General features: G+C 36.7%; 2 protein-coding genes across 12 annotated transcripts in view; one reads left to right on the top strand and one right to left on the bottom strand.

The window, feature by feature from the left end:
- The window catches only part of BTBD10 (BTB domain containing 10), a gene marked incomplete at both ends in the record, with an annotated part of 55,015 nt that extends 37,748 nt beyond the window's left edge, over positions 1-17,267 (top strand). Inside the window, 4 exons of the mRNA XM_080690233.1 lie at positions 275-395; positions 5,546-5,743; positions 8,860-8,970; positions 16,957-17,267. Coding sequence (XP_080546359.1) covers positions 275-395; positions 5,546-5,743; positions 8,860-8,970; positions 16,957-17,267 — 741 coding nt within the window. The remainder of the gene's footprint in view (positions 1-274; positions 396-5,545; positions 5,744-8,859; positions 8,971-16,956) is intronic.
- A 2,282-nt stretch (positions 17,268-19,549) lies between these two features.
- BMAL1 (basic helix-loop-helix ARNT like 1) overlaps positions 19,550-20,008 on the bottom strand; it is a gene marked incomplete at both ends in the record, with an annotated part of 31,526 nt that continues 31,067 nt past the window's right edge. For all 11 annotated transcript variants that reach the window (XM_080707114.1, XM_080707117.1, XM_080707118.1 and 8 more), the window contains one exon: positions 19,550-19,710. In XM_080707114.1, the coding sequence (XP_080563240.1) occupies positions 19,550-19,710 (161 nt within the window). The remainder of the gene's footprint in view (positions 19,711-20,008) is intronic.

Below are 20,008 nucleotides of genomic sequence, written 5' to 3'. Positions count from 1 at the left end.
ACAGGGTAATAAGGAGACCTGGGTTTCAAGCTCATCTCTGCTGTTAAATAATTATATGATTGGATAAGTCATTGAATCTGTCTGTGCATGGATTATCTTTATTAGTAAAATGAAAAAGGTGTTAGGCAAACCAAGGTTCCACCTAACTTTAAAATTCCATAGTTAGAAATGTCAAAGCTCCGCTATTTTTAAAATGCCATCAACCCAACCTTAATAAATAAGTTTTGGCTACCTTGTGCTGTGGATATTTTATGAAATTTTTTTATTCTTTCAGGATTACTATAAGACAGGAATAATCCGTTGTCCTGATGGCATATCTATTCCTGAGCTGAGAGAAGCATGCGATTATCTTTGTATTTCTTTTGAATATAGTACTATTAAATGTAGAGATCTCAGTAAGTATGATGTTTTGTGTGTGCTTTGTAGAGTTGAAGTAAGTTGAAATGCAAAGCCGACAGTATACTATTCATTTACTTAGACGTCAGTGCTTGTTTAAATTGTAAAGCACTCTGGTTTCATAAAGATTATGGAACTTTTAAAGTTCTGGATAATCTTTTATATTATTTTCCAGATATTTTTAACTTAAATAATTTGTATTATGAACTCTCCCAGACTTTTTCTTTGACTACTTCCTATATCAGCCGTTACAGTCTTTTCTCCTAGTTTGGGAGCCTTGGGTTTCGTTGAGTGTGATTTGGCTTCCTTCCTCAGATCATATTATCTAAAAATTTATAATATTTGTGTATTACGTGAAATAGTATCTTGAGCACTATGAAAATCAGAATTTCCATAAACAGTAGTTATTTGAGATTATAGACTGAATTCCTAGCCCTCATGTGTATATAATATTAAAGTGGCTTTATCCAAGAACTTTAAATAGATTATTAGAGCAGGGTCGAGAACTTTGGAATCCCAGCTCTTGATTGTTATTCTCTTATCACCTCTGCAGCACCTTCTGTTATACTATGCTTGGAAAAAAGAGGTGATAATATACCCCCAAAGTCAAATAGTATATGAGAAGTATAAATTGACTTGGACATTAAATAGAGAAGTTAAAAAAAAGTGGAAATCATATGGACCAAGAGGGGTTAGGAAAGAGTTCAGAGGAGACAGGTAGTAAAAAATAGGAGCAATTTAGAAAGAGTCAGGAGATTCTTCTAATAGCTCAGGTTTTTGGAATAAAGTTGTAATAGATAAAATTAGAAATAGCGTAATTGGCCAGGTGTGGTGGCACACACTTGTAATCCCACCACCTGAGAGGCTGAGACAGGAAGATTACAGGTTCATGGCCAGCCTCAGCTACTTAGGCCCTTTCCAATTTAGTGAGACCCTGTTTCAAAATAAAGAATTAAAAAATAGGGCTGGGGGTGTATCTCAGAGGTAGAATGGGTTCAATCCTCAGTACCGCAAAGAAAAAAAAAGAGAGAGAGGAAGGAAGGAAGAAAGAGCTGATTTGGAGCAAACTTTATATCAGGACCAAAGGAAATAGGGGAGTAAATAGGTAGGCCAGATTATAGAAGGACTTCAAACACTAAACTAATGTTCTTACTTTTTATCGTATATACAATGTGGAGCCTCTTAAAAATTTTATAGCCAGATATGGTGGCATGTATCTGTAATCCCAGTACTTGGGAGGCCAAGAGGGGAGGATTGCAGGTGTAAGGCCAGGCTCAGCAATTTAGCTAGGCTTTCAACAACTTAGTGAGACCTTGTTTTAATGTTTTTTAAAATGAGGATAGGGGTGTATCTTAAAGGTAGAATGTTCTTGGGTTCAGTCCCCAGTACCAAAAAGAAAATGAAAAATTGTACATGTGGTTTATAACATGTTAGCTTCCAGTGCATCTTTATTTCATTACCTTATCTCAACCCTAGCCTGGAAGAGTGGTATTTTACTTTCTCAAATATTGGTGTGTTAGGAACTATGAAGGATTTTAAGACACCTACTATATACTTATATATAACTCTCCTTTTTCACACTTAGTTATCATCTAACTCCTTGAATATTAGTAGAATTATTAAATCTGTCCCATAGTATCATTATTTTCCAAATATTCTTTAATCTCCATAAAAATATCAGTAGGTAGGAGAAGCTGATCTACCTCTGAACCTATTTCTCTATAAATGATATTTAAAAATTTAAAGTCAAATAGTTGGATAACAAGACCATAAAACTGTAAACTTGAACTAGTTGCTGTTTTTTCCTGTCTCAAAGGATGGTTTTAGTTGTAACCATGAACATTATAATTTCTTGCCTTCTAGTTTTGTATCTTTATTTTTGGGACCTTTTAATTATACTTATTATTAGATGTTGAAGTTTGGTTACTCTCAGATTTAAAAAAAAAACACTAGAATTTCTTACAGATGATATGAATTTTAGTTCTGTAATCCCTTGGATATAGTTTATATTATCATCACTATTAAGTATCTTTTATTTGTTATGGAATTAAAATAAGAATCTTTATATAAAATATGTATATTATTTTTGGGCATTTATCTTTTAAAATTGGTACTTGTTTCTAGATTACTTTATTATTGCTAGAAATTTAAAAATTTTCAAAGGCCTTATTAAGAAAAAATTATATAGAATCTTAAGAGATTAGAAATAGTCCTGCAAAAATGTAAAAGAATACTGTAGGTGTAGACTGGAGTCCCAAAATATCTTTTCCCTGCAAATATATGAATTTACTGAATATTTGGAATGACACTTTGCACTAAAATATCTAGGCTTGTCTCATAAAAACGAAAGTAATAAATGTTCATTGAATAGAGACTCGAGTTTCCTAAGCAAGGTACTTAAATACACTCTCCCCCAGTTTTTAGTACAAGGGATTTTTTTTTTTTTTTTTTTTTTTTTTTTTTTGCGGTACCAGGGATGGAAGCCAGAGTCATTCTGCCTCCGAGCTACACCTCCAGTCCTATTTTTTTATTCTTTATTTTGAAACAGGGTCTCCCTGAGTTGCAAAGGGCCTCACTAAGTAACTAAGGCTGTCCGCAAACCGCGATCCTCCTGTCTCAGCCTCCCAAATGCTGGGATTACAAATGTGCGCCAGTGTGCCTGGCTAGTACTAGGAATTGAACTCAGGAGGATTCTACCTCTGATTTACATTCTTTGCCGTATTTTATTTTACTTTAAAATAGGGTCTTGCCAGGTTAATGAGAGTGTCACTACTTGCTGAGGATGTCCTTGAACCTGTGATCTTCCTGTCTCATCCTTCTTAGTACTGGGATTAAACATGTGCAACATCATACCTGGCTTAAATTCTTGTCTCTTAGTCCTTTTAGCTTTAAACTATTAACCTCACAAAGTTGTTGGGAAGATTAAATAAACCAATATTCAGTATAAATAAAAGGTTTTTTTTAAAAAAAGGTATCAAAACCACCAAATAAACTAGAAGAACTACTAAGAGTTTATATTGTCCATACTCTTTTATAATATTTTCACATGGAAATGTATTGTAAATAAACAGTAAATAACCTTTAATTGCAACTTGTTTACTGATTGTGTAGTAATTATTTATCCTGCATTTTTATTGACTGCCCACTTTATATCACATATTAGGTATATAATAGCCAAAAAAATCCATAGATTTAGTATATTATGGAAGACTGAAAAGTAAATCGTATTGTTAGAGGAAAAATAGGTGCTAAGTGAGCACGTAGGGGCTGTGCCTGATTCATGTGACAGCTGGGGAAGCTTGCTGGAGAAGAAAGAAGTGTCTTCTAGGTAGAAAGCATGACATGCTCGGAGGCAGGGAGGTGGGACAGGGCAAAACTGACCTCTCAGACTTCTGTCATGAACTTAGCATACAGCACTAATCAGTAGCTCCCTTCTAGGCATCAGTGCCACATTCTCTTCCCAGGCAAGTGTACTGTAATCCAGAAAAGGTTTTGAGAATAAGAGCCAAATTCAGGATCGAAAGCTTAGGGCAAAAAGAAATGATAATACACTGTCTTTGGGAGAAAATGTGATGAAAAGTAAAGTTTTTTTTTTTTAAAGCATCTCCTGTATAATTTTTATACATTAAGGTTTGAACAAGGCATCAATTCAGTAGGCCTAAGAAGAAAGGCATTGTTAATACAGGAGATAAAGGGACCTTAACCAAAGACTAAAACACTGAAGTTGTGTCAAGCCCGTTATGTGTGTGGTGCTGGAGAGCCTCGTGCGTGCTAGGCAGGTGCTCTACAACTGAGCTACATTGCTATCCCTGTCCAGGCCTGTTGAAAAAGGCAGATAGGAGTCTTGAGTCACTGAAACATATGGAATTTGTCCATTTGTTTTTTCTTTTTCTCATGTTCTCTCTCCCTTGCTCTACTTTCATTCTCACTCAGTTTTTCAGTTTGTATAAATAAACTAGTTTGGACTGAGAACAGGGTCTATACCTTTTTGGCCTTGTGTCCATAGTCCCCGGCACATAGTATGGATGTACAAACTTATTTGTTGAATTAATAAATTACTTTATCTTCATATTTTTATAACTTAAAAAAATTGAGCTCTTCGTTAAAAAATTTAAAACTAATTTTTAGAAGAATTAACATATTCACCATATTAACTCTTGCTCCAAATACTCTATCTTTCCATTTATTCACACTTCCTTTGTCTTTTTAATAGAGTCTTGCCATTTTCTTCATATAGTTCTGATTTGGCTTGTTAAGTTTATCCTTAGATGTTTTTGTAACTGTAGAATATGATTCAGTTTACTTCTAACATGTAAGAAAGTTACTGAATTTTGTACAATTGTATTTAGAAATCTCATAGAACAGTCTTTGTTTCTAATAGTCTTTCAGTTGATTCTCATATATTCTTAGTAGATAATTGACCCTGTTGTAAGTAGCACTTTTTAATTTAATTTTTGTCACATTGAGTTGGCTAGAAGATTTTGAACAGTGTTAAATTTAGTGATTTAGTGGTATTTCTGGCATCGTTCTCTCTCTCTCTCTCTCTCTCTCTCTCTCTCTCTCTCTCTCTCTCTCTCTCTCTTTTTCAGTACTGGGGATGGAACCCAGGGACATTCTACCTCCAAGTGACACCCCCAGCCATATTTTTTTTGTCTTTTTATTTTTGAAACAGGGTCTTACTGAATTGTGAAGGGCCTCGCTAAGTAGCTGAGGCCTTCTGTGAACTGCAGTCCTCCAGTCTCTGCCTCCCGAATGCTGGGATTACAAGCGTGCGCCACCCCGTCCGGCTTGGCATCTCTCTCTTTTAAAGGCACATTTCCTTTAGGGTTCAACGACAAGTCACCCTTTTTTTACTCTCTCTAACTCTTAGACATCCTTCTTTCAACTTTTCTGCTTATGGTTCTCTCACTTGCTACCTTCTCCTTCATCCATTGAATGTGGTTGTTCTACTACTAGCTACCTTCTCTCTCATTTTTTATAAAAGCTCTTTAGGAAAAGTTTAAGTGATTACAGAATAAACCAGTATGTCTTCTGTAGGATTCCAAAGTAGATACTGGCCTAAACTGGTGTTTTATTTGTATTTTGCTTCTCTTTCTATTACTTATCAGCCATCCAAAAAATCAAGATATTTTTATGGGTTTCATTTCAGGCGCCCTGATGCATGAATTATCAAATGATGGTGCTCGTAGACAATTTGAGTTTTATCTGGAAGAAATGATCCTCCCTCTCATGGTAGCTAGTGCTCAGAGTGGAGAACGAGAATGCCATATAGTGGTGCTTACAGATGATGATGTTGTTGATTGGGATGAGGAGTACCCACCACAGATGGGGGAAGAGTATTCACAAAGTAAGTATTGTGACTCGTCACAGATTATCTCTTTATCGTTTATAATATTAGTAGGAGGTTAGGTTGCGTAAAGAAAAGTACATCAAACTCTTGGCATATAGCAGGGATCAACAACATTACCCTGTTAGCCCATTGCCTGTTTTTAAAATAGTTTTGTGTATTGCCTATGGCTGCTTTCATGCTATTATGGTAGAGTTGAGTAGCTGCAACAGAGGCTGCATGGCTTGCAAAGCCCAAAACATTTACCATTTAGCCCTTTACAGAAAAAAAAAAGCCTGCCCCTGACATGCACAAAAGTGTTTCGCTCTTTGGTGACCATCTGAAGATAACTTTAAATTCCAAATTTTTTTTATTTTTAAATTTCGTATGTGTTCCTGGAGAATACAGTGATCCTTTAGAAAGCATTGTGGAATTGTAATTCCTTAGGTGTTTCTGACCAAAACAGCATTGTTTTGAGCAGCACTGACTTTTTCTCTTATTCTACTTCCAAACTTATGTGTTATTTGATTTTTTTTTTTTTTTTTTTTTTGGAACTGGGGATTGAACTCAGGGGCATTCTACCATCAAGTTATACCCCCCAGTCCTTATCTATTTATTTATTGTACTGGATATTTAACCTAGGAACATTCTGCCTCCTAGCTACTATACCCCCAGCCCCTATATTTCACTTTTTTTATTTTTTGAAACAACGTTGTACTAGATTTCTAAGGCTGGCCTGAAATTGGAAATCCTCCTTTCTCCGCCTCCCAGGTACTGGGATTATAGATGTGTACAGTATTTTTTTTTTTTTTTTGAAGTAGGATCTCACTGAGTTGCTGAGTGAGGGTCTTGCTAAATTGCTGAGGCTGGCTTTGAACTTGGAATCTTCCTGTCTCAGCCTTTCACATTACTGGGATTACATTCATGTGCCACTATACCTGGCTAGATATTTTTGATATTTTTGTTAGAAATATTTTAATATATTTGTTAGAAAATCTATCTCATATTATTTTTTGATCAGCCAATATTAGCATTTTTAGCAGTTTCATAGATGGAGAATAGTTGAAAAAATGGCTCTTTCAAGCTTAGTAAAATAGCCTTCCTTCTTGTTTGTACTCTAGTCTTTTGGCTCAGTAAGAATTAGTTTAACAAGTACAGAAATTTAGAAAGTACCAAAACCATTTAATATCAGATTTTTATTACATGTACTCATTTCTAAAAATAAAACAGCCAACTTCAAGTAGTATTCTTGTTGTTCTCTTAAAAAGATTTTCAGATGATTATTTAACAAGTTAGGGTAGCATTTTTTAGAATTGATTCAGATATTTCCTTTGCATGGTGTATCAGAATGAGTGTTGGGATTTTTGTGGATAGTTGTAATAGTCATTTCTCTTGCTGTTTCCTCAGTCCTAGGTTCTTTCCTGACAATGGTTTTCTATAATAATATGTGGAATAAAAATAAAAGGTTACAAGCCGAGCATGGTGGCTCACGCTTGTCATCCCAGCATTTGGGAGGCTGAGACCAGAGGACCAGGGTTCTTGGACAGCCCTAGCTACTTAGTGAGGCCCTTTGCAACTCAGTGAGACTCTTTCAAAAATAAGAAACTAAAAAATAGGGCTGGGGGTGTACCTCAGAGATACAATGCCCCTGTCTTCCATCTTCAGTACCACATAAAAGAAAAAAAAAGAAAAAGAAAAGGTTACAGAAAATAAAAAAGTAATAAACTGTTTTCTTTTATGAAAGAGGAATAAAGCTGGACATGGTGATGCATGCTTGTAGTCCCAGGACTTGGAAGGCTGAGACCAGAGGATTGCAGTTTGAGGCCAGTCTCAGCTACTTAGTGAGACCCTCTGCAATTTTATGAGACCTTGATTCAAAATAAAGAATTAAAAAATAGGGCTAGGAGTATAGCTTGGAAGTAGAATGCCCCTGGGCTTCAATTTCCAGTATTGGGAGAGAAAAAAAGAAGAACTTGAAGAAAGTAGAGCTAACTATAGAACACAGAAATAACATTACAGTGATAAAGGAATTATAATAGACCTGGCCTTCCCCCCCCCCCACTATTAAACTTTCCAATTCAATATTTTTAATTTTCTTTTTTTTTTAAGTTTTGAAACCTAAAAAGATGGAAAACAATTTGTCTATCTTCATTTTGTGCCATAAAGTTGCATCCTAAATAAGATACATTTGTGGAGCTAGCTATAGCCTTTTCAGCCTGATTTCCTTAATGTGACTTTATCTTTTCTAACATGTCAAAAATCTTAATTTTAAAATACCAGTAATCTTAAGAATGTAGTAGTAATCACAGAGTAAAATTTGTTTACGTATTTTCCTTAATAAGCTCTTAAACCAGCATGTTTGGTTTGTGAGTGTGTTTCTCTTTTTTGAAAAAACCTCTGCAGTTCACCTTTTAAGGGAGATAACTCCACCTGAGAGAGAGAAGGCGAGGAAGGCCCATCAGTGTAACTCCCTGAAGTTCCCAGCACATTTGGAAGACTCAACATGTTGTCAGTGGAATGTCTGTCCTGTGCAAAGCCAGTTTGCTCTAAACAGACTAACCTAGGCAGAACATGCTCGAATCTGCCATTTTTAACATCAGTGTTAAGTGGGGCTATTCGCCTGAATGGAAAAGAGTTTGTGGGGAGGGTCTTTGCCTTTTGGGGAGTTATTAATAGTTGCTCAATCCATGAAATGTAAAATGTATGTGTTTTGTACCCTTGGACAAGGCAGTCATTCCCTCTCCAGACTAGGCCTTGTAGGCATGCTAGCAAAACCCTTTGCCTACCCAATAATGATGTGTAAATTGATACCTTCTTTGGTTCTCTCATTTGAAATGTTGGGCAGATCCCATTCAGTGAGTGTATATATGATCTATTTTTTCAGATGGAGATTCTTCCTATGGATTGGGTCACCTGATTGGTTATCAAAGCTTTCCTTGTTTCCACTTAAATAGACATTTGCTTCTACATTAACTATACTGAATATTGTCCTGTCATGTTGGCTAGTCATCCTTTGGCATTAGTGCATCTATTATTTGGGTTTTTAGGGCTGTCAGGCCTCTTTGATGATCACATAAATTTAAGTTCATCTCTAAGTACTTTGATTTTAATATGAAATATTGTCTTTTTGTTTTCAGTTATTTATAGCACAAAATTATATAGATTTTTCAAGTACATTGAAAACAGAGATGTGGCAAAATCAGTTTTGAAGGAGAGGGGTCTTAAGAAGATTAGATTGGGAATAGAAGGTAAGAAATTTTCATTTTCTATTAGTTTTCTTGTGAAAAATTGGATCCTATTTAGTATATGGTTTGAACAGTTTGAGGAAGAAATCTGACAAATGATTACTGAATGCTTATGGAGAATACATAAATAACAGGAATCAAAGCTAGGCAGAGCCGGGCGTGGTGGTGCATGCTTGTAATCCCCAGGCTAGGGAGGCGGAGACAGGAGGATCGTGCAGGTTCGAAGCCAGCTGGCTTAAGAGACCCTGTTTCCAAATAAAAAGAAGCATAAAATAGGTCTGGGAGTGTAGCCCGGAGGTAGAAGGGCTTCCAGGAACCCCAGTACCACCAAAGGAAAAAAAAGCTAGGCACAGTGGCGCATAGTTTATCATCCTAGTACTTGGGAGGATGAGACAGGAGGGTCACAGGTTTGAAGCCAGCTCCTATTTAAAAATAAATACTAAAAAGGACTGAGGGTGTAATTTGGAGATAGAATGCCTTTGGGCCCAGTCTTCAATAAAATTTATATATGTGTGTGTGTATGTTTGTGTGTATATATGTATGTATATATAACAGAAATCGGCTTTCTTCTGAATAGATCTACGGACACTAGAAATTATTTATTCCATAACATTCTCTATTGATGTAGAGATATGATATGACCTTGTCTTTTCTCCATGGGTCACAAGTTCACATTTGACAAAATTCATGTGTGTAGGGGCATGCATGTGTGTATTTTCGTACAATAGTGACAGGGCTCTTTGCCTACTGTTGATTTTTGAAGCCCCAAAGAGTTAAAAACCACTTTCAAACTTCATTTAGAAGTAGTACTACTAGTAGCTTGCTGGTATCTTAAGGTATGATAATAACTTATTTTCAAGTTAAATACAAATTACAAAACTTCACCTTATTTATTTATTTATTTTTATTTTATTTATTTTTTGGTGGTACTGGGGTTCAGGGAAACCCTTCTACCTCTGGGTTACACTCCCAGATCTATTTTATTTTTTTTATTTGGAAACAGGGTCTCTTAAGCCAGCACGGCTGGCTTCGAACCTGCGTGATCCTCCTGTGTCCACCTCCCAAGCACGGGGATTACAAAGTGTGCGCCACCACGCCCGGCTCTTTTCATGTTATTTAAATATATATATGTTTAGATAACTTTTTACTTTATGATTTAAATGAATTTTTCTATATGATTTGACAGATGCTTCTCTTATTTTAATTATCCTTATTATAAACAAATGCCTTTTTTCACAATAAAAGCTAGTATAAATACTAAAAGCTCTGGAGCCAAACTACTTTCCCCTGGGTTCCATATTTAGTACCACCAAAAAAAAAAAAAAAATCCAGGATCTTGTTGGTCATGGTTGGTGAGTATACTGGCCAAGTGTGTTAAGGTGACTGTCTCTTAGCCTTTCTGAGCATCAGTTTCTATATCTCTGAAGTGGGTATAATACACTCTATATCTTAGAGGATGGTCATGATAATAAAATGAGATTTATTAGAAGTTATAATTTCCTCACTTTATTTTCTCTTTGCTTTTTGACAGCTACTGTTTATCATTCAAATCCTCTGAAATATTTTTGGAACCTCTGTGAAATTGCTTCTTAGAATAGTGTTCTATATAACATTGTTCAGGCATGGGCTCTGAGCTCCATGAGAGAAGTAAAGTTATGAAGTGCATACTTACCATGTGGCCTAGTGCTTAGCGTATGGGACATCTCAGATAGTGAATAAATGATTTATGTAAAAGCTATACGTAAGTCATTACTGAACACAAGGACTTCTTTCTTTGTTACAAGGAAATTATAGCAGTGTGCTAAGCAGTCAGCTGGACTCTGAAGTGAATTTTCATATAATCATAAGGGCCTAGTGACAATACTATTTATCACTAATCAATTTTAATAATACATGATATTTCATAATATTCTGCTTCCAGATATTTTAGTATTTTTCAAAAAATAATTTAACTCACCCAACATAATGAAGAATAATCTCTTAGTATTAGTCTGTATTATAATTCTCCATTAGTCCCCCAAAATATCTTTTTTATCTAGTCCAGTACCACAGCTTATAACTAACTGCTTGTTGTATCAAATCTGTGTGTGTGTGTGTGTGTGTGTGTGTGTGTGTGTGTGTGTGTGAGAGAGAGAGAGAGAGAGAGAGAGAGAGAGAGAGAGAGAGAGAGAGATAGATAGATAGATATCAGATGTTATGCCACCAGGTATTATGCCCAGGGCATTCTACCTTCAAGATAGAACCCAGCCCTTTTTATTTCTTGCCTTTTTATTTTGAAACAGGGTCTTGCTATGCTAGGTTGCTGAGTCTCACTATATTGCTGAGATTTCCTTGAATCTGGAACCCTCCTGTCTTAGCCGTGACTCTCTGCCAGATCTCTGTTTGAGTAGTTCTTTATTTATGGCATGGGTCTATTGAAGAATCTGAGCCAGCATCCTGCTTCTGGATCTTCCCACCCACTTTCTTATGTTGTCCTTTTGTTTACTCTTTTCTCTTCTGTACTCCCTGTAAATCTGTAAGTTAGGTTTAAAGGCATACATGCTAGGCATTATAATTCCAGTACTCAAGAGGCTGAGACAGGAAGAGTTCAGGTTTGAGGTCAGCCTCAGCAAGTTACTGTGACCCTGTTTGAAAATTAAAAGGAGGTTATAGCTCAGAGGTAGAATGTCCCTGAGTTCAAACCCCAGTATATAAACTTAAAGAAAAAGCAAAAAACAGTAAATTTTTACTAAGTTGTAACAGTCTGATCCTCCTGTTAGATTGAGCTGATCTCTGGCACCATATGAATATTCATCTTTCCACTAACCACTAACTAAAGATTATAAAGACTGGTTGATAATTCTTGCCTGAATCAGTAATTTTATTAGATATTGCATCTTTTTATTCTGTCATTCCTTTTACATTCATTGGCTCATATTTTGGTGAAGTACAGCTTTTCCCTATTAAATGAGGCTATTTCGCTATCCAAACATATCTCCATTTTTGTTTCATTTTTTCCTTTGTTTTGGTACTGGAGTTTGAACCCAGGAGCATTCTTTATCTAAGCTACCTCCTGCCCTAGGCCTTTTACTTTTTATTTTGAAACCCAGTCAGTAAGGGTCTCTTTAAGTTGCTGGGGCTGGCCTTGAATCTATAATCCTCTTGTCTATGCCTCCCAACTATTGGAATTACAGGCACACAGTACCATACCTATAATTACCTCTATTTTTAAGACTGAAGTTTAAGAGATTAAGTAATATAGTTTTAATGAGAATAAATAACAGAGCTAGAATTTGAATACAGGTCTCTGTGGTTTCAGAATCTGAGGTTTTTTTAATATTGTATTAAATTGTGTGTGTGTGTGTGTGTGTGTGTGTGTGTGTGTGTGTGTGTGTTTTAATTGGGGGGTTGAATCCAGGACTATTCTACCTCTGAGCTACACTCTCAACTGTATTTTAATTTTGAAACAGGGTCTTGCTAAGTTGCCAAGGCTGGCCTCAAACCTGTGATCCCCCTGTCTCTGGTTCCCAAGTACTCTGATTACAGTTGTGTGCCACCATGCCCAGTTTAAATGGGAATTCTGTATGCAGCATTATTTGCCTATGTATTTAAAGCTTGTATACTTGGTCTGGATTCTGGCAGAACAGTAACTAAATAGGCTCCTCTATACTTTCTTTAATAACTACTTCTAGATTCTGAAGTATTCCTTTCTCTTCTTAATTAATATAATGACTACCAGCTATATTTTGCCATTAAGTTGACTAAAAAACAAAACAAAAGCTTCTATGCTAGAAGAAGTATTGAGATGCTTCTGGGACAAAAGAAAAAATTCAGATTTATAAGTTAGTCATTTTTTTACTCCCCTCTTTTGTTTACCTGTCTGCTTTCCCAATTTCAAGTCCTGTACTCAAAAAAGTCTGATTATAGAATATTGTATGTGTATATATGTGATATATATTACATATAATGCATATGTATTATATGTACATATATAATATATGCCCCTAGTTTAAACCCCATAGAATATCATAAATATATAAGCATATACTTATATTAAGTATAAATATATTAAATTAATGTGTTGGTGTTCGTGGAAGGTAAATTGGGTTGGTATATAAGAGACATGGGAGAGCTGGGTGTGGTGGCGCACTCTTGTAATCCCAGCATTCAGGAGGCTGAGACTGGAAGATTGTGGTTCGAAAACAGCCTCAGCTACTTAGTGAAGCCCTTTGCAACTCAGTGAGACCCTGTTTCAAAATAAAAGAATAAAAAAATAGGGCAGGGGCTGTAGCTCGGAGGTTGAATGCCCCTGGGTTCCATCCCCAGACCTGCAAAAAAAAAAAAAAAAGAGAGAGAGAAGGGGGGGGCGGAGGGAGGGACGGGCCTGGTTTCAAAATAAAGAATAAAAAAAAAATAGGGCAGGGGGTCTAGCTCGGAGGTCAAATGCCCCTGGGTTCCACCCCAAAACCCACACACACTCAAAAAAAAAAAAGAGACATGGAAAGATAGGAGAGACCTTGGGTATATAAGTAGGGATGATGGATAAGGCTAGAAGGATATTTTTTTAAAGACTCTTTATACTCATATATTCAGATATTGTTGAATTCAAATACTGCTCTAGTCAGGCCTGTTTAAGGCCAGTGTACTAATTATAAGCAGGATTTTGGGATTGGTGGGTATTGTTTAAAAAGTATTAGGAGTGGAGGCTGGCAAATCATAAATAACTACTTCCTAAATCATTTTCTACACTACAGTTTCACTGTAAGACACATTTTAGATTTTTTTTTTTTTTTAATATTCTTCACCTATCCCGTAATGGAACATTGTCAGTCTCACTAGGTTTAATTCTTTTTTTTTTCTTTTTTTTTTTTTGTGGGTCTGGGGGATGGAACCCAGAGGCATTTGACCTCAAAGCTACGTACCCTGCCCAATTTTTAATTCTTTATTTTGAAACAGGGCCTCACCGAGTTGCAGAGAGCCTCACTAAGTAGCTGAGGCTGTCCGCGAACTGCGATCCTCAGGTCTCAGCCTCCCAAATGCTGGGATTACAAGCGTGCGCCACCACGCCCAGCTCACCAGGTTTAATTCTAAAGGCTTTAGGACTGCATAGGTTTGCTTCTCTGGCCAGCAGACTATATTGACACGGCCTTACTTCCATCATTAGGAACCTTGCAGTGCTCAATGGACAGCCCTCTTCTGTCATAGCACTTAATTATGACTGGAATAGAACTTGAAGTTTAAAGGGAAAACAAGCAAAACCTTGAAGTAATATTGTTAAAGGACAGTGATTTAGAATACAGGAAGTTCAAGGTTGAGTAGATTATGAATTACTACTTCTTACATCTTGAACAGGAACTGCAAGATAACAGTAAAAATTAGTTCTTATTGCTGAAAACTCAGATAAATACAAAAGCCTTGGTTTCCCAATTCTGTCTTTCTGGAGCTATGCAGGAAATTTTGTTCTCTATAAGATTTAACAAACTAAAGGTTTAGAGCTGAGGATGTGGAACAGTGCTTTGCCTAGCATAAGCATAGTGAGACCCTAAAAAAAAGCAGCTCATAATTTGTTTCCCCATTTAATCCAAGTGTTCCTCTGTTACCCCCACACTGTCCTCTAGTACACACCTTCTGCTTTAATCACTCATGTCTCAGGGTCTGCTAAGCATATCGTGTATGTTTGATCTGTCTTGCTCATCTTTTAATATCCAGCACAAGGAAAGCCATTAGAATGTCCTTTTCTGGAAATTTCACTCTTCCACCATTGCTTTAGCACTCTCTCCTATGTGCATACGCTTGATATTTGGGACTTGCTATTCTTTGACTTTAAGGACAAATTTCATCACCCTCAGTAGATGGTAAACACCTTATTTAAGGCAGCTCCCTGGCATTGCAATGTTTCTATGTAAGAGCTGCTAAACCATTACTTTTTCAGGCTGGTAAATCTGGAAGTCAGGGACAGACTACTTTTAAAGGAAAAAATGCCCTCCTCACTCTGATGGGTACCCAGGAAGAGGTTATCACTTGTAACTCTTACATCCTGATAGTTAATTCACTTTTTGCTCCAGTATTTTTTAGTGCCTGTGACATATCAGGCACCGTGCTAAACACTGGGGATACAAAGATGCTAGCTTTGCCATGTAGGAAGTCAATGTTTAGGTGAGAGACTCAGATGTAAAAAAAAAAAAAGGTAATTACAATTTAGTGCTGTAAGTATTGTTATGATGGCAGTGATGCGGAGCATAAGAAACAAATGACTAAATCTGTGGGGAGTCTTAATGTTTTTGCCAGGAGAGAAAATAGGTTGGAGTTGCTGGGGTGAGTAGGCCAAGAGGGAACCAGCAGAAAATTAAGTGTAAATGCACCAGGGCATATTTAGGAAAAAGTGCAAAGTTTAATGTGGATAGTTTGAGAGCTCTATGACCGATGGTAAATGAGATTAAGTAGGTTGAAACCAAAGCCTTGTATACTATGCTGAGGAGTATGGACCTTTCCCTTGAAGCATTAGGAAATCATTGGGAATTTCTAAGCAAGAATACAATGTAATTAAATTTGTGTAGAGTGATTCTGAGTGGAGGACAGACTGGAATGTAATATGATAGGAATTTTAAGGAATTTCTAAAAGTCCTTAGAATTGAGGACAAAGGAATAGAGATGGAGACCTTTTTGATTTCTTCACATAGTGATAAAGTATGAAATGAAGAAAACATTTTAAAGTCTTTAGAAGGTCCTTAGCCTTGCTTACAAATTCCCATTTCTCCCCCTAGGCCTCCCTCACTCCCATGACATACACATACATTCTACATGTAGCTAAAGACACTGGCCACCAAGATACCTACATCTGTTCCCTTGTGCAGTAATCATTAATTGAGCCTGTATTATGTGAGTCCTATTATTTTCTATTACCTATGGTCTGATTTTGATCCATGGACCAAATCCAGGTAATAGCCTATTTTTAACCGTTTTATTGGAATCATTTATATATTCTCTGTGGCTGATTTTACCTTACAGTGGCAGAGTTGAGAAGCTGCAATAGAAAACTTGGGCCCACTACAGAAAATGTTTGTTAATCTTTTGTCCTGATTAGTATTTTTTTTCTAGTATAAAAGAGGAAATGGACTTGCAGTAGTTTCTAAGGACATTGTATCTTTGGAGAAATTGCCTTATTGGTAGGTAATTGAAAATTTTCTGAAACGTAAGATTGTCTAGTTACTTTTCAGTGACTTATTCAAAAGGAGAATATGTAAGTAGGGAAAGCTGCTTTGGAAATTATTCAATTTTACATTAATTGGTCAGGATGAATAGGAGATTAAAATTTGGCCTTGCTGACTTAGCTGTAGACTTGTGGTTTAACAAAAAAGGAAATGAAAATCCCAGACTAGCCAGGTGTGGTGAATGCCTGTGTCCCAGTATTTAGGAGGCTGAGACAGGAGAATTGCAGTTTTGAAACCAGCCTCAGCAATTTACTAAGTCCCTGTTTTAAATTTAAAAATAGGGCTGGGGGTATAACTCAATGGTTATACCCTAAGAGGTTATACCCCTTGGTTCCATTTCTAGTACCACAAAAACAAAAGCAAACAATATCCCAGAGCAAAATAAAAGTGAGACTTAAGATCAGAGAATTAGGAGATAATGCAGCAGTAAATTGCAGCCAGAATATCCTGTAGTAATGGTTCAGGGATATTAAGGAATCACAGCTAGAACCCTGGATCTGTGCCAGGTGATATGCCATTGTATTTTATGGACCCATCCCCTCCATACTTCTATAAGAATGCTTTTTGTTGCTTGGTTTATTGAATAGCTGGAAGAGTGGTGGAAGGTTTTCTAAATTACTTCAGTAGAATTTTAGATTCTGACTGATGAACTGGGTGACTAGATAGATGAAATATTGGTTGGTTTCCCTTCTTGGGTTTAATTTCCATTTGCTCAGGATCTGTATCAGAAAAGCTCTTAAAGAGTAAATTGGGTAAGAAATTGTGTGTCCTCAGTTTTTAAAACCTTTCTTTCCTCCAGGTTATCCTACCTACAAAGAAAAAGTAAAGAAAAGGCCTGGGGGCCGCCCAGAAGTCATTTACAACTATGTCCAAAGACCCTTTATTCGGATGTCCTGGGAGAAGGAAGAAGGAAAGAGTCGGCATGTAGACTTTCAGTGTGTAAAAAGTAAATCCATCACCAACCTGGCAGCAGCTGCTGCAGACATTCCCCAAGACCAGCTGGTAGTCATGCACCCAACTCCGCAAGTGGATGAGCTGGATATCCTCCCCATCCATCCCCCTCCTGGCAACAATGACCTCGATCCTGACGCACAGAATCCAATGCAGTGATGCTGCTCCTGAAACCATAGCATGCTACTCTTCACAGTGACGCTGTACTCTCCTCATTCTGCACTGCAAGGCCACTCTTCTTCATTGTGAGATGCACATAATTTTTAGGATATTGCAGTGTAGGCATTTTTAAAGACCAAAGGTAGCTGAATGGTTTTTTAAATGAGTACAACTCTAGCATCCTGAGGTTCCAGTTATATAAATGTATTTGTTTACCAGTAGGTTTGTGAAATTGGTTCTTTGTATGGGGGACAGTCCTTTTTCACACATCTAGGTTTTTTCAAAAGTGGTGGAAATTGGCAGTTGGGGTATTTTTAGTCTAGCTTGATATTCATCATACCCCAGATAAAATGCAGAATATTACATAGTTGCACTTTATAAATGGTGGTTAAATGGAACTGTTGAAGCCATTTTATAGTTGTGATGCACAATATAACTTAAGTGCTTCTATCAAAGTATGTCTTCAGTAAAACGTGTATAGTTTGCTGCCCATGATGAGCAAAAAAGTATTTATCTGGGCTTATTTGAATGATTAGGATGAGATCAATGCTCATGTCTTCTTGGTTCACTTACCTCCAGTGCCGGTTCACCCTTTTTGAGTGAGTCACATGCAGGGAGTGTGAACATCAGAGGTGGTTTATTATCCGGTCTGCCTTATCCTTAATCTGTTCACAGATATTTATTTACTAATGCTTTCTTAAGAGTTCTGAGATAGGAAAATGAAGTGTTTGGCTCTTCATTTACTAAATGATTGTAAACTCAAGTTTTTCATCAAAATAAAATTTCATTGTTTTAATGTTTCTGACCAACTTTATAACCACCTTGATCAGATTTTTAATCTCATAATTAGTAGATTTTCTGTTATTGGTGTGAGTACAACTAGAAATTACATAGTAGCCCAAGGAATTCTAATTCAGTATATGTGTGATGAGGCACTTAAATTCTCTAATTATTAAATATACTATAATTCCAAAGCAACATCAGGAGCTTGAAAAGAGAATATTTTCTAGTCCAACCTGATATGAAAGGTGAAAGACTTTAGCCAGGTGTATATACTAACCCCTAAGTTTCAGAGCCAATTCCTGATACCAGTTCAGTGCTTTTTCTATTGTCCTGCCTTTCTTGGCAAACTATTCATTCAATGCTAGCCTAAATATTCTGTAAGCAGCCAGGCACAGTGCTACATACCAGTAATCCTAGTACTTGGGAAGCTGAGACAAGAGAATCTTAGGTACAAGGTCAGCCTCAGCAACTTAACAGAACCCCCAGCAACTTAAGGAGATGCTGTTTCCAAAAAGGGGGTTTGGAGGTATAGTTTAGAGGTAGAATGCCTCTGGGTTCAATCCCCAGTAATCTCCCCTCCCCCAATTCTGTAACCTAATTCAAGATGGAATCAGAAATATTTGGTGGTTTGGGCCACTTAATGTTTGAAGCCATATACCTGTAGGTAGTGGAAGAGAGATGTAACAGTAAAGAAGCCAGTTTGTTTCCATAATCTTGAGTTTATAAATTCAAAGGATTTGAAATTTGTGTGTAAGCAGTAACACCTTTGTTCTTGCATAAATTGAAATGGTAACAATTTGGAAACTATTTCTCCCAATATAACTAAGGTAGTGGCCTGGGGAGATTATGTCCCTGAATCCTTATGAAGATCAGAAAGGTATTGCAAATGTTACTGGCATAAATCATCCTTAAATGCCCACTACTGGAACTGATGATTCAGCCCGGCAGCATGTAAGAGTTTTTTCTAATTATTTGCAATGGGAACAGAATTTATAGAACAAGGGAAACATTTATTAAAAATATTTAACTGTCTAATACATTATACTTTAACCCATATTTATAGTAAAGGATTCTTACAAGGAAGAATAAACGGCTTTATGATACAATTAGTATAAGAAATATCCACATGGGGGACTTCTTTGTAGTGTAAAAACACCATACATCTGAAATGACCATTTGCATATAAAAGCTACCAATGATGCTTCTGTGCACAATGATTAAAAAATTCAACACAAACAGAATCCAAAATATACAATTAATGCAAGCTATCCACAGCTAGCCCAATAATCAATGATGAGGAAACACTGGAGCAGGCTTAGTTCCACTTTGTCTGAAGTTACACATAGTAAGATTGACTTGTATCAATGGCTCTGAGATGGCTTTTATGAGGTCAGTACATAAAAGCTGTTCTCTCCCTATCCAGTAAGCTTCACAGACTGTAAAACTCCACCAGTAATGCACTTTGATACTGTAGCTGTTGCCAAAGCAACACATAGTGTTTACAGCGGCCATGGCAAGTCACTAAAGTCAACAGGGCCACCCAGCCCAGCATCTGCCTCCAAGAGGCTCATGATGACAGCCATTGCTGCTTCATCATTACTGGGACTGCTTGATCCTTGGTCGTTGTCTATCATGTCTATGCCTATGTGGGGGTTCTCACCTGTGGGAGGAGACAAAGACTGGTCAGTGATTTTCAGGAATAAAAAAAGCATGTTTATATTTTGTAAGCAATTTCTAAGTAAGAGAATTATATTAACAGTAGGCTGAGGCTGTTTGGGGGGCTGTATTAACACATACACACTTCTGTTTTTCAGAAGAAAGGACCAACTTTTTAGAAATAAGAACAAAATGCTTAAAATTTAACATGTTAAACTTTTGGGGGTTGACCTCATTTTAATATTCTAGTTACTATTTAAGTGGAGAGAATTATAGAAAGAATGGCAAATAGGAAAAAGAGA

The sequence above is a fragment of the Muscardinus avellanarius genome (genome assembly GCF_963383645.1).
Source record: "Muscardinus avellanarius genome assembly, chromosome: 1".
Classification (NCBI taxonomy): domain Eukaryota; kingdom Metazoa; phylum Chordata; class Mammalia; order Rodentia; family Gliridae; genus Muscardinus; species Muscardinus avellanarius.
Note: the sequence above shows the minus strand (reverse complement) of the source record. Positions and strands in the feature narration are given on the sequence as shown.